A 13,189-nucleotide genomic window follows, 5' to 3' on the forward strand; every position below is an offset into this window, starting at 1 on the left:
AACAATTCTGAAGCAAACATTCACAGCGGTTTTATTCCAAAGCTAAAATGCTAGAAAGAGGTTCCAGATTTCTTTCTAAAAATGTTAACTTTTTAAAGAGAATGGAAGGACTAATAGGCCTGAATATCACTGTGGAGAATCACTAGATGAATCTTAATGCTATTAGTCAAAGTGCATAAATCCAGTGCTACGGCCTCCCCTACCAGTACCCTGAACACAACCTTCCTAATAATTACAGTAAAGAATAGCCCCAGTAAATGAAAACAAAATTGCTAACTCTCAAAACTCTTCATTAGGTTTTGATTTTTAAAGTTAATAGACAATATGACCTTTCTGTTTACCTTAGATAAGTTTTATGTTTTCTAAGCAGGAAAGTATATCATTGTAAAAAAACTTCAGACCTTTTTAAACAGGATTTGTAAACAAATTATTGGAAGAGATTTCTCTTTAATAAAGCAGAGTGGCATGCTATCCAAAGGCACAAATACATCTTAATTATCTGATCTAAGAAACACAAAATATGACATGATTATAATACTACACTTCAATGATTGGCACTTAAATAAATAAGGAGTTGATCAATGTAATTACCATCATTAAAAAGAAAGCCACTTTTTTGGATAAATATCAAGCAAAGGCTGAAGACATTAAATGGAATTTACTATACCATGAACTGTTGTCAAACAGCATTTGTCCATGACTATCACTGCGTGCTACAGTTGCACATACCTACGACGAAGACAGAAAGTAGTCCCTGTTCTTGCAAGCTGTCCTATGTAAGTGCAGCCTTCTGTCTAAGCAGATTCCCACCAAAGTGAAATTAAAGATTCACCCACACAAAATAGCTTACAAAACTGGGTCCTAAATAAATTAAGCTTTGTCACATCAGGCATTAGCTTCAATGGAATAGTAAATATTTCTTCCTTGACAAAAAAATAAAACTGAAAAAAAGCCCTACCCTCCACAATATATTTTAGAACAACTTGAAAAAAGTTAATTGCGAATAATTTTTAAAAAAATATTTGTAAATCAAAATGCATTTTCTAATAAAAAAGTAAGCTGTTTTTGCTGTTTTGTTCCTTATCTTTTGTTGAACAGAGATTGTCTTTGCCATATTTCATGTAACCTATCAAGAAATGACAAAAAATTCAGTGACTTCTTACCCCGCACAAATTGTAGTAGTGTAACCATTTAGATTACTTTTACAAATAGTTATATTCAGTCAACTCTTCTGACATTTCATACTAACACTTAAAATTACTTTCAGACAGTAAAAGTGACATTTATACAGATATCTGATATTTTCAGTCTAGAATAAGAAAGGAAAATAAAGAAGTGATGTTATTCCTGTTCTACACGTATCTTACAATTTACTACAAGCTGTCCCTCATTTGGAAACATTTGCAAATGTTGACATTTTGGAGTTTTCTGTCATAATGTAAAAAGCTGTTGTAGTCTTGTCTTTCTCTTACATGGCTTGGAGCAAGAGATATTCTACTAATCTGAAAATCAAAGAGTGCACTTAGAATAGTCTACCAGTAATTTAGCTTCCTATAATTCTCTGAACATCACATTGCACCACTAGCAAGAGATTTAGCTGCAGGAAGAACATAAACACTTTTGGGAAAACCTCTTGATCTGTAAAAACCAGTGTACTAGGAAATACTTCTGCTCCCACTAACATACTAAGTAGTCACATATATTTCTCAGTGTATTTTTGCTTTTAATAAGTAGCGCAAGCTTAGTGATAATAAACATACTGTATAGACAATTTTCAAATCTGTTCCTATTTGGGTTCATTCACTAATTTAAGAACACATTCAAACAAAAATCGTTTCTCTAGATAACGGACAGGGAAGTGTCTCTTGGCTTTGCTGCCAGAGAAGTTATTTTCTAATTCCAGATGAAGAGAATAACTCTTGGAAACTAATCGGGCTGTGCAAAGCTTCAGTTGCTGATTCGATTCAGTGGAGGTACAGCCCGATTTGGTGACGGAATCTCCAAATCTGAATCAAATCAGGAGACCGTTTAATTTCTCCAAATCGAATCAGAGAGATTCGGAAAGATTCAATGATTCAGACACAGACACAGCTTTAAATGTTTTTCCTACATACCTCAAGGTACCAGGCAGCTCGTGAATGCTGAGATGGTGGGGTGGATGGAGCGTCCCACAGGAACACGAGGCGTCCCCAGCGTGCTCGGCAGCAGGCCCAGAAGTGGACCAGAACCACTTCCAGTTTACTTCCAGGTCCACCAGGGAGCACACAGGGGGCCCCCCTGCACCTCCCTGGCTTGGCAGCTGGTGTCCTCCTGGGTCTGGGGAGCACCTGGCATCCCCCCATGGCTGACTGCCAAGCCGGGTGGGTGCAGGGCAGGGGGGATGGTAGAAACCGTGTGCTCGGCAGCAGACTCAGAAGTGGACCGGAAATACTTCGGGTCCACTTCCAGGTTCGCTGCCCCCCCCACAAATGCTCCTGGTGGACGCTCCACTAGCCTCAGCATTGTAGCGTTCACAAGCCATAGCTGGTACCTTGAGGTATGTAGACAAAACATTTAAAGCTGTGTCTATGGCCAAATCGATGAGTCTCTTAATCAGCATTGAATCTTCAGGTAAGGATTCGGTCAAATTGAATTGGGACAGTAATCCAAATCAACAAATCAAATCACTGTCCCCAATTTCGGACGAATCTGAATAGAATACGGCATGTTTCGCACACCCCTAAAATCAACTATAACCTGATTTAGGTTCTACCATCCTTGCTCACTAGGTAAGGTACTTTAATGTGAAAACAGTCCCCTTGGTTTCAAACAGCATTATTTGGATAGTGAGCTTTGGGTACGATATAAGTAAGAGTGGCAAAATCTGGCCTTCTTATGGTAGGAATTTCTGGGGATTGAAGAACTACTTACTCAGTGATCCTAGTAAAAATATTGTTTAGGGAGGTGACAGAGTGAAGTTCAGAACTCAACTTTTGAATCCCGTGGTTTTTTCCGCTGAATTTTGTCAATGGGAGAAGCTCCAGTGACATATATGCCTTTTGTGTGAAATGTGGTTCTGTGCATTATTGGCTAGAGACAAGCCCCATCACTTTAATGAGTATTCTTATTGACTTCTCAGGCCCAGGAGGGAACAAAAGACAAAGTTAGTAGACAGTATTATTAAGTCTAATAATACTGTGCAAATGCCTGCTCAGTTCCTGGAAGCAAGCTGGAGAGCTCTAAAATAGAACATCTTCAGCTTTCCCTTATCCAGGGGCAGCAGTTTAGCATTTCAAGAGGCAACTTATCTTTCAGAGGCTTCATAGTCCACTGCTACATCTCCTGCCCCAATTTTATCTCATTTCTAGTTTTGTAGACAAGCTTAGTTTACAATCCTAGTCCTACCTGTTTTTTGTCTCTGACTGCTTGACTCATTGTGGGTTCTTCCCTGACTCACTGAAAACTAGGAAGGATTTTAAAGGGACAACCTTACAAAATTGTTGGGGTTTTCTGGAGCTAGCTTAATTTCATAAATTTCTTAAGGCCAAGAAGCTAGGGACCTTGAATTTTAACATACTTGCAGCAGCATCCATAGACAACCAGTAACTGGACCAGTGGGAAAGGGGAGCAATAATTTTCCTCATTTCCCTTAAATTTTTAGCTTTGCTGCACAGAAGTCATCCCCTTTCCATAACTACTAAGTATCAGTTAAAAGTTACATGATGGTCTCTGGGAGACTGGATCATCTGAATATTATTACTGAGTCAAATTCAGAACTTGAGGTAAATGTATGAGGCTGTGAATCTGTTCAGCAGATTTACATACTCTGAGTTCAGCTGGGTAACATTTGTGGGTTGCTCTACAACTTGCTCCTAAATATTAGATTTTTGGGGTCTTTTGTAGAATATATCTGTTGCTTTTAAAATGCAGGCTTGAGCAGTATGGAAGGTGATGGATATTATGTGCTGGACTGGCTCTGAAAAGTTATTTCTCCTATTTTTAATGCTGGAAAAATAATGAATTGTAGACAGGGATAAATTTTTCACCTAAAAATGGGTTACTGGAACACCATAGGTACAGTTACTAGAATAAGTGAAAACAATTGTTTTAGAGAATGTTTAGTAAAACTATTTGCCTGAAAATTTAATCATTTAAAATGTTCTTAGCCATTTAGTCAAAGTCTTTCCTTTTCTCCTTTCCTATTGTGTTTTCCAGTACAAATGGGTGTACTATTATAAAGCAGAAACTATTACTCAAACAAGTGCAACTGTTTTATAACATACATGCTGAGTTGGGGTGAACAACTTATTTATTATATTGAAATGCAGAGAATCATTCCCTGACTAAATGGCTAGAATGAACATAAAAAAAAAAGATATATATGTATAAATACATTGAGGCAACTAATTTGAGCTTGTGTTTATTTGAAGGTTTCATTTGAAACCAAAAGCTATTATCATAAATTAGTTTTCTTTTCACACAAAACAAGTTTCCACATTTCAGTTCACACATGATCTTCCAAACATTAATACAGAATATCTGAAGCTCTGAAAATTCCTGTGCCCTTTCAGCCTCAAAATCACATAGCTAGGATGAGGCCAACATTTTTTAATGCAAGGTATTTAGCAATTTTGCTTTTTAATCTGTACATCATGTTTACTAACCTTTACTGTGCTAAAGAACCCATGTGAAACTGCAGGCTTGTCACCATATAGTAGTCAGTCATTCTATTTCTTTTCAATTTATAAAAACAGCTAAAGTGACTGCCCAGTCTTTGCCAACTCTATGGTCTCAAATTTCATACTGAGACTTTTTTTTCTTTCAAAAGCAACCTAAATTATACAAATTGGAAACAAACACAGCAAGAGAACATGACACTTTCTTTCATGTATTTAGCTTGCACCAAAGGTTGTGGAGTCATTTGATATATTGTCTGGCAGGGAGTTTTTTGAAAGTCTTTTTTATAAATAGATCATTTTTGCAATATAATAAATGACATTTCTCATTCTGCAGGTTTTATCAAATTGAAACCATGGGACAGGCATCAGCCAGGACTACATATACTAAAACCATTAAGAAAACCAAATAAAAAGGTACTGTAGACAGAAGTATTTTGATCATATGTACACATGTACTAACTATTCCAAGCTTAAGTTGTCCAAGACGTTAAGGTCAGCCATAAAGTTTTGGTCACAGGGTTACTCCAATCCATATGCTTTTTTTCAGACAGCTGTAGTTATCTTATTATGCTTTGCTATCATCTTCTTTTGACTGGATGATGTCATTCGTAACTTTGATTTCTATAGTTTCTGGATTTAAAGCTTCTTTCCCATTTTCTTCCTTTAGTGGCAGTTTCCTGTGAGAAAAATCACAACATTATTTACTAAAAATAATACCGAATACCCTTCAGGAGCATGTGAGTATTCTTAGGAAATGTAGATGGTGACTATCTCATTATATAAAGCCTCTAAGGAATAAAGCATGGCTTTGCCATGAATCTCAGGGAAGTGAGATTCATGGCACAGCTACAAAGTCCCAAGAGCAGACTAAGAGATGATTCTCTGTCTTTCTCTACCTACTTAGTTAGATGCATAGGAGGAAAAGCAGCTCTGGGGAGTCAGTTCTCTCTAGTGCACTGCAATAGAAGGAGCCAGGGCAGATGATGATGTTCCCCATTATTTCTCTATGTGGTGGTGTGGGAAAAGCCACAATTTAGCCTTACACTGTCACTGGATGATCCATACAAAGGATCATTAATCTGAGCAAAGATTCATAATTTCATTCTCAAACTAGTCTCTCTTGATGTATATTGAAGTCAATGGCAGTTTTGCACTGCTATAACAAGGTCAGGATTTCACCCCAGGTGAGTAGAGGAGACAGTTTTAAAAAAAAGATACCAAGCCTTTAAGTAAATAAACATTTCTACAAGAAGTAGAAGAAAACATCAAAAAACCAGACTAAGGACCAGTTCAGCAGAGGGCTTAAGTAGAGGCTCAGCTGGACCTCTAGGGCACCTAGACACAGAACGGACTTCTGCTCCGATGTGAGCTAATTAGCACGTGTCAGAGCAGACCTGGTTAATCGAGTCTGCTGCAGTGTGCTAATTAGCGTGCTTCAGCAGCCTCCATGTATTCATACATATTCATCACCCTGCCACCACATTGAAGCATGGGATGCTGAATACACGTGTCACTGAGGGTTGGTTTAATTAGATTTTCTCAGAGCCACTCCAATTAAAGCACCCTCCACCCTGGAGAATGTGTATAGATGCCCTTAGACACTCTTAAAGTGAAATATATGATTAAGGCTTTGCTGAATAGGGACAGACCTAGTTCAAGTACTTTGCTGAACCACTTCCTAAAGTTAAATATGATCTTGAACAGAAGAATTTTGTCTAGCCTTGTGGGTCTGATTTTGTGCATGAAAATATAGTTTATATTTGAGAGAGAATGGGAATAGAAATTTCTGAATAATTATTAGAATTCAGTCAAGCCAACTCATACGTTTCAACTCATTTTAATAAGCAGACTATGTCATGGGATGACTGACTCCTCAAACTTCCAGGCAAATGATATATTATTCTGTTCTGAAAACTTTTCTTATCTGAAAACTCTGCATGTGAACCTTGACCATGGGATTTTCAAAAATCCTCAGAACTGACTTAGTGATCCCTTGGGGTCTTTTAGTCACTGATTTTAATGAAAAAAGTGTTAGACCACTGTTGATCACTTTTGAAATTCCTATCTTAAATTTACAGAAAAGAGATTACAATACTCTTATGTGAAATGCTTAGTTAAATGTCAGATGCTTTTACCACCAGTTGCTTGCTGTAAAAATGTGTATAGCTTACCCAACATACTGTGACAACATTTACCAGACATAACTGTGGTTAATCTATTTTTTTATTTCAGGGCATTTTTACCTGGAGAGCACTAGACATCTGATTTTCTTTTTATTCATGATAACTGTTAAATTCTTCAGTAAACTATCTTTCTGATTGCTTTGAAACCCTAGAGAGCAAGGAACTATTCAAAACCTATCTGACGCATCCCTTAGGAAAGGTTTGTAATCACATTATCTAATATCAATAAATAAAACAATACCCATCTTACTACTCTGTTGATATTGGTGCTTGATGAAATAAGCAAGGAAAATTGCTATTTATCAAAAGGTAAAGCAATGAAAACAAATGATCTTTGAGAAAAATAACAAAGGAAGACAGGCTTGCTCCGAGATTATCGTTCATCTGGCCCAGGGGGACTCTCTGACATTGACCTCTGGCTAGTTTAAGTTCACTTTCTTCCACAAGCTGATGGAATGGAGAATCCAGCCCACAGAATGGAAGATGGTAATGACATCAGAAAATGAATTAAAATAAGATGACAGGTAAGGGCAAGAGTACCATGGCTTTTAAATATATATTTTAAATTATAAATTGAAAACCAGTGCCAAAAGGCTCAGTATTAAAAGTTCTTAAACTTGTGCTAAAAAATGTCTTATGTAATTATGATTTGTAACTTTGGAGTTGAAAATCTAAAGTAATTTGGCAGAAACCAGTACAGAAAAATACATAGACATTCTTGTGACTTAGAAGTAAGCGGACTGATCTTATTCTGTGATACTAAATAGAAGATAGTTTAGGATAGGGAGCAGAGTGTACCACAAATAGTTTTTTTTTCCCCAAATGGGAAGACTTGCTTGATTCTCATTTAGGTAGGACAATCAGCACACATTCTTCCTTAAATTTAAGTCAATGTGTAATGAGAATGGCTTTCATTACAAAGAAAAAAAGAAGAAATCAAAACTTGAGAAATGATGAGTTTTCCATTTTAAAGACTCTCTCTTTAATATCAAAGTCTTAAGCTTGTGGTTTAGGGTTGATATTCACTGAAATAAAAAAAGAAAAACATCTATATGGATGCTTCATTAAAAAATATTTAGCATGACATCGTTTACATTGAACTTTATTTTGAAATGTGTAAAATTCCCCAATTGCTTTGGAGTTTGCCTGCATGTCTTAAATCACTTCTGAACTCTCATGCCAGATTTCATCTTTTTTCCTTTTGCATTCACTGAATACTATATTTACAGTTTTTGCTCGGATGTATTTTGAGATAGTTTCATAGTTGGCAGGGTCGGAAGGGACCTGAGCAAATCATCTAGTCTGACCCCCTGCTATGGGCAGGAAGGAGTGCTGGGGTCAAATGATCCTGGCTAGGTAATTCTCTAGTCTCCTTTTGAAGACCCCCAGGGATGCAGTGAGCACCACTCCTTGGAAGTTGGTTCCAGATCCTAGCCGCCTTGACAGTGAAGTAGTGCCTCCTGATGTCTAGTCTGAACCTACTCTCAATCAACTTGTGGCCGTTATTCCTAGTTACTCCTGGTAGTGCTCAGGGGAACAGGGACTCTCCCATTCCCCGCTGGTCCCCCCTGGTAAGTTTACAGATGGCCACCAGGTCCCCGCTCAGCCTTCTCTTGTGAAGGCTGAACAGGTTCAGGTCCCGTAGCCTCTCCTCGTAGGTCCTGCCCTGCTGCCCCCTGATGTGAGTGGCCCTCCTCTGGACCCTCTTGATGCTGTCCACATCCCTCCTGAAGTGCGGTGCCCAGAATTGGATGCAGTACTCCAACTGCAGCCTGACCAATGTTGCATAGAGGGGGAGTATCACCTCCTGGGACTTGCTCGTGATGCATCTGTGGATGCATGACAAGGTGCGGTTAGCCTTCCTGACCACGTCCTCACATTGGTGGCCCATGTTCATCTTGGAATAAATAATGACTCCAAGATCCTTTTCTTCCACTGTGCTGATAGAAGGGAGTTTCCCAGCCTATCGGTATACTGCTGGTTCTTCCTCCCCAGGTGCAGTACTTTGCACTTGTCAGTAATGAATCCCATTCTATTCTCATCCACCCACCTCTGTAACCTGTCCAGATCTAGTTGTAGCCTGTCCCTCCCTTCTATCATGCCCAGACGTATTTGTCAGTCATGGGAATCGTTAACTACTTAGAGACGTGCATCCTTTTATGATGGCAAAAGGAATAATGTGGACCCCTTTAAAAAACTTGATCTGCTTTGGGTAAGTAAATCTTCTCTCAAGGTATGGGCACTCAAATTACTGGAAGGTAAGCTAGGGTATGACATTAAGGTGATTAGCAACTCCACTTGCTATCTTTATATGCATATCTATTCCTGGATAAACCTAAGATTGTTACATTTGCTGTTTTATTGGACAGAAAAATAAACTTTGCTTTTAACAAACTAACTAGAGGTGTGAAATTGATTCTTTCAGGTAAGATAAACCTTTTTACAATTCTTTTCCTCTTCATAACCACAATACTTCTGTGTAGAGGTAAAGTATTATGAAATCTTTCCCATTACTACTACAAGATTTGGAATTTCCATGCATCATACACCTTTATCAGCTGCTCTAATATATTTGCTGAAACAGCTGGCACCAGTGTTTCAACCTTTCTTTGTCTATGTGGGATTGTAAAAATTAAAAAAAACCAAAAAACCCTTTCATTTTCTTGTCTTTATCCTATCTTTATGCCCTATATTCAGCTCAGTGTGCTGATTTCATTATTGCTTCCACTCCTATGCTTGTATGAAGATTTTTTAAAAATGGAGATCCAGCATTTTGCCAGTGATCAAAGTCCTTCCATGCTGCCTTTGCATTCTGTTTCTGGTGTCACTTTGCCTTTTCATCATATTCTCTTCCTTGTTCTGAATTGCTTCACTGACTGCTGACACCATATTTCATGAACCATGTGCTAGATGATTAAGATAAGAGGATTCTGTGTTCCAAAAAAAATTAAGCTAGGTCTTCTTTATGGGCGCCATCTTATGGAGAAGCATGCAGCTTTCTAGCCGTGTCAAAATGACTGGCTTTCTGATGCCCTCTCCAGTAAGCTGTACTTCTCCATCCAAGATCCCTGCAGTTTGCTACAGCTCTATGACACTCTCTTTTGACCTCAAACTAGAAGATAAGGTTAGAAGACAGGTGTCTGATCAAGGAATGCTACAGCAGTCATTGCATTTAAGCAATGCTACACCTGCAGCAGGCTACAGCCAAAGTAACCTATTGAGGGTCACAGCACTTAGAAGAGTTTAGGGCATCCTTGAGGCAGGCTATCATTTGGTTCAGAAACCAAACCAGGTCCAAAGATTGGAGATGGACATCAAAAGTGGTTTTCGTCTTCATCTAATATGGTTCTCTGTACAATAGTTTGTATTCTGTGGCTGTGTCTGCATGAGCATAGATGTTTGTTTCCCTGGAGACATGAAGCAGCAGCACAACTTGTGCTGCTGCTACTTGTCCCTGAGGAACACCTGTGCCATGTGCCTTCTGGCATGCGGCAGGTTACCCCAGCTCGGTTAGGGGAGGCTGGGTCCAGCACTAGGCTGACTCCAACACCCTTACCTTGGGTCCTGGGGGCCTCTTGGGGCTATAGCAGTAGCAGTATAGATCCTGCCTCTCTGAGCCTGGCCAGCAGCTGGAGTGTGGCTCCAGCCAGCCAGGCTCTGGTTTTGGGTGGCACTTGCTACGCCCAAGTGAACCACTCCTCTTTTTTTTGCGCAATTTTTTTTGACCCCGGGATCTCCTCAAACTTTTAGCACAGAGAATAGCTGATTGTGTGGTATATGGCACAGTGCCACATACCACTCAACCATGCTTGTCTGGACGTGGCCTGTAGGTTTGTCCATGTTGTTTATTATTGTCAGTTGTGAGCATTTAAACATTCCTATAGTGCTACAGTAACACTGAATGAGTAGAGTAGTATCAGAGTTACATATGCCCTCACAGTGTTACTGAATTACACTAAACACTTGTTCAGGTCTTTGTGCTGGCAATTTTGCATTGAACAATAGAACAATATTGTTTCACAAATGTAGTGGTGAAAGAAAACAGTTTTCAACTAGCTATGGGCTTTTATAGTACCCTTTCCTGTGGTGTCTAAGCAGATCTCATTAAATGGAATCTGCATGGCAGCTGTCCAGTAACAAACTATGACTGGATATATCAGTTGAATCATTCAACTCTTTTAGTAGTTGATTTATTACCTGAAGATTGAAATTCTCAAGTAACACATTATTTAGGCAGGAACACGCTACAATTGCAGTAGAATCCCCAAATGTTTTTTTTTTTTTCCCATCTGTCAATGCAAGCTCATAGCATTCAACTTTTCTCAACGATATGAAGTTTCTTATATTTTGCAATTTTAGATGATGGCTAGTAAGAGTCTTTATTGTATTTCCAAAATATTTCTTTCCCTTACAAAACTAGTTGTATTTAAAAATAGTCAGTTTAAAAACAGGTTGTAAAAGTAGTCAATTGGATGGTTTCTGTCTTCCCCTTATTTACTCTTGAACCATGTTTTCAGCACTGAGTGCATATCTACATATTCATTAATGCACTTAAGGTAATGCACATCAAATCTAGTACCTCTGGGCACCTTTACATGTGCCAGATGTCTGCTCCAATGTGATTAACTGAGTCTGTTGGAGCGTGTTAATTTATATGCTCCAACAGTCCCTGTGTCACATTTATTCAGTGTCCCTGTGCTTCAAAACAGCAGCAGGGGCACTTGAACTAAAGCTCGCTGAGTGAGCTTTAGTTCAAGCACCTCCACCACCATTTTGAACCATGGGATGCTGAATACACATGACGTTGCAGATGCTTTAATTAGAGCGGTGCTTGGAACCGCTCTAATTAAAGTGCCCTCTCCCCCCCTCCACCCTGAAGCACATGTATAGAGGCCCTCCATTGTGAGGTACTAGAAACAGGCACATTAGCTTATTTTAGCTAAAGAGCGTGGTTTTTCTGTGATGCCTTCATGTGCATTAAAATAGGCTAATGAGCATTAAAGCGCACATGCGGATTCACCCTGTGAGTGTTATGTTCTTATTAGTCAGCAGGTCCCCACAACAGGCCAGCTTTCCCTTTCATCAATACAAATTCTTATTGGAATGGCCCAAACTTTTTCGATGAATCTCTTCAGTAATTGATCTACTTTCTTTTAAGTCAATTGCTTGGGTTCTTGTAAAGGAGTGCTATTCCCATGACATCTTTTAATATTTATTTGCAAGTGCAAACCTAATTTGCAAGGGAAGAAAAAGTAAAATAATAATAAAAAAACTTCAGAATATCATATTGAGATGACAGATCAGTGGCTGATTTTGGAACTTCTCATGCTTGCCCATGATCTGTTATAAGGCAAATCATATCCTATATACATTTCTTAAAAGATATTTAAAGCATTAACAGCAGCAGTTATGTAAAGCTGAATTTGCTCCATTGGTTGCAATAGGTTGAACGGAGGACAGTATTCTGTATTTCTGCATTCTGGAGCTTAAAAATGCAGAGGTAGTGTGCCCTTCCCCAGTGAATCCAACACTATCTGTAAGCTCTCTGAGTAGGGTGACCATATTATGGTGAAGGAAATCTGGGATGGGGTAAGGAAATCCACACACCTGCCACTGATGGTGGGGTGAGACAGCATGGAGGCCCGCAGCCAGGCTCTATCCCCTGCATGCAGAGGCTGGACCTGGGTGGGAATGGTCCCTCCTCCTTACCACTGGCAGCTCTCGGGGGCACCTCAGGACTTGGCAATGGCCACAGCAGCAGGGCTCACCTTGTATAGGTGCCCAAGCCTTGCCCTTGGTCCCCTCCCCTAGCCTGCCCCTCACCCCAGGCAGGAAGAGCAGTGCCCACCCCACTCTCCTGCCTCCAGCTACTGCTCAGCATAAGCCAGGCTGGGCTCTGCAGGTGGCAGCAGCCTCTGCTTGCAGAAGCCAAATTTGGGGCTCTTGCTTCAATTTACTCCAACCAGCTGGGATGGCCTGCGAAATCTGGGACTGTCTCAGCCAGTCGGGGACATATCGTCACCCTATCTCTGAGAGAGTACCCTTTGCTCTGAATGGGGTTTCAAGACCAGGGAAAAGTTATTGAGGAATGAAGCAACAAACAAAAGGAGCTTTATCTCAACATAATTCTACTGGTTACAGCAAATGGACTCACACAAACAACTGGATGTTGATAGCACCCTTTGGGAGTGCTTAGGGTAGCAGGAACTGAATAATCAAAAAAGGCCTTTGTTTCCAAAAGGCCAGAAAGCAGCACCTGGATGCAGGCAGGTGAGCATCTGGCTGTAGGACTCAATGAAAGTGTGCCTCTAGGAACTGAGGGCAACCAGAATATAAAGCAGTCAGAGA

The 13,189-nt window shown here is 39.6% G+C and overlaps 1 protein-coding gene across 1 annotated transcript in view; it reads right to left on the reverse strand.

The window, feature by feature from the left end:
* Window positions 1–5,223: 5,223 nt before the first annotated feature.
* NCAM2 (neural cell adhesion molecule 2) overlaps window positions 5,224–13,189 on the reverse strand; it is a 260,790-nt gene continuing 252,824 nt past the window's right edge. Inside the window, exon 18 of the mRNA XM_025200916.1 lies at window positions 5,224–5,335. Coding sequence (XP_025056701.1) covers window positions 5,224–5,335 — 112 coding nt within the window. The remainder of the gene's footprint in view (window positions 5,336–13,189) is intronic.

Source organism: Alligator sinensis, unplaced genomic scaffold (genome assembly GCF_000455745.1).
Source record: "Alligator sinensis unplaced genomic scaffold, ASM45574v1 scaffold382_2, whole genome shotgun sequence".
NCBI lineage: Eukaryota > Metazoa > Chordata > Crocodylia > Alligatoridae > Alligator > Alligator sinensis.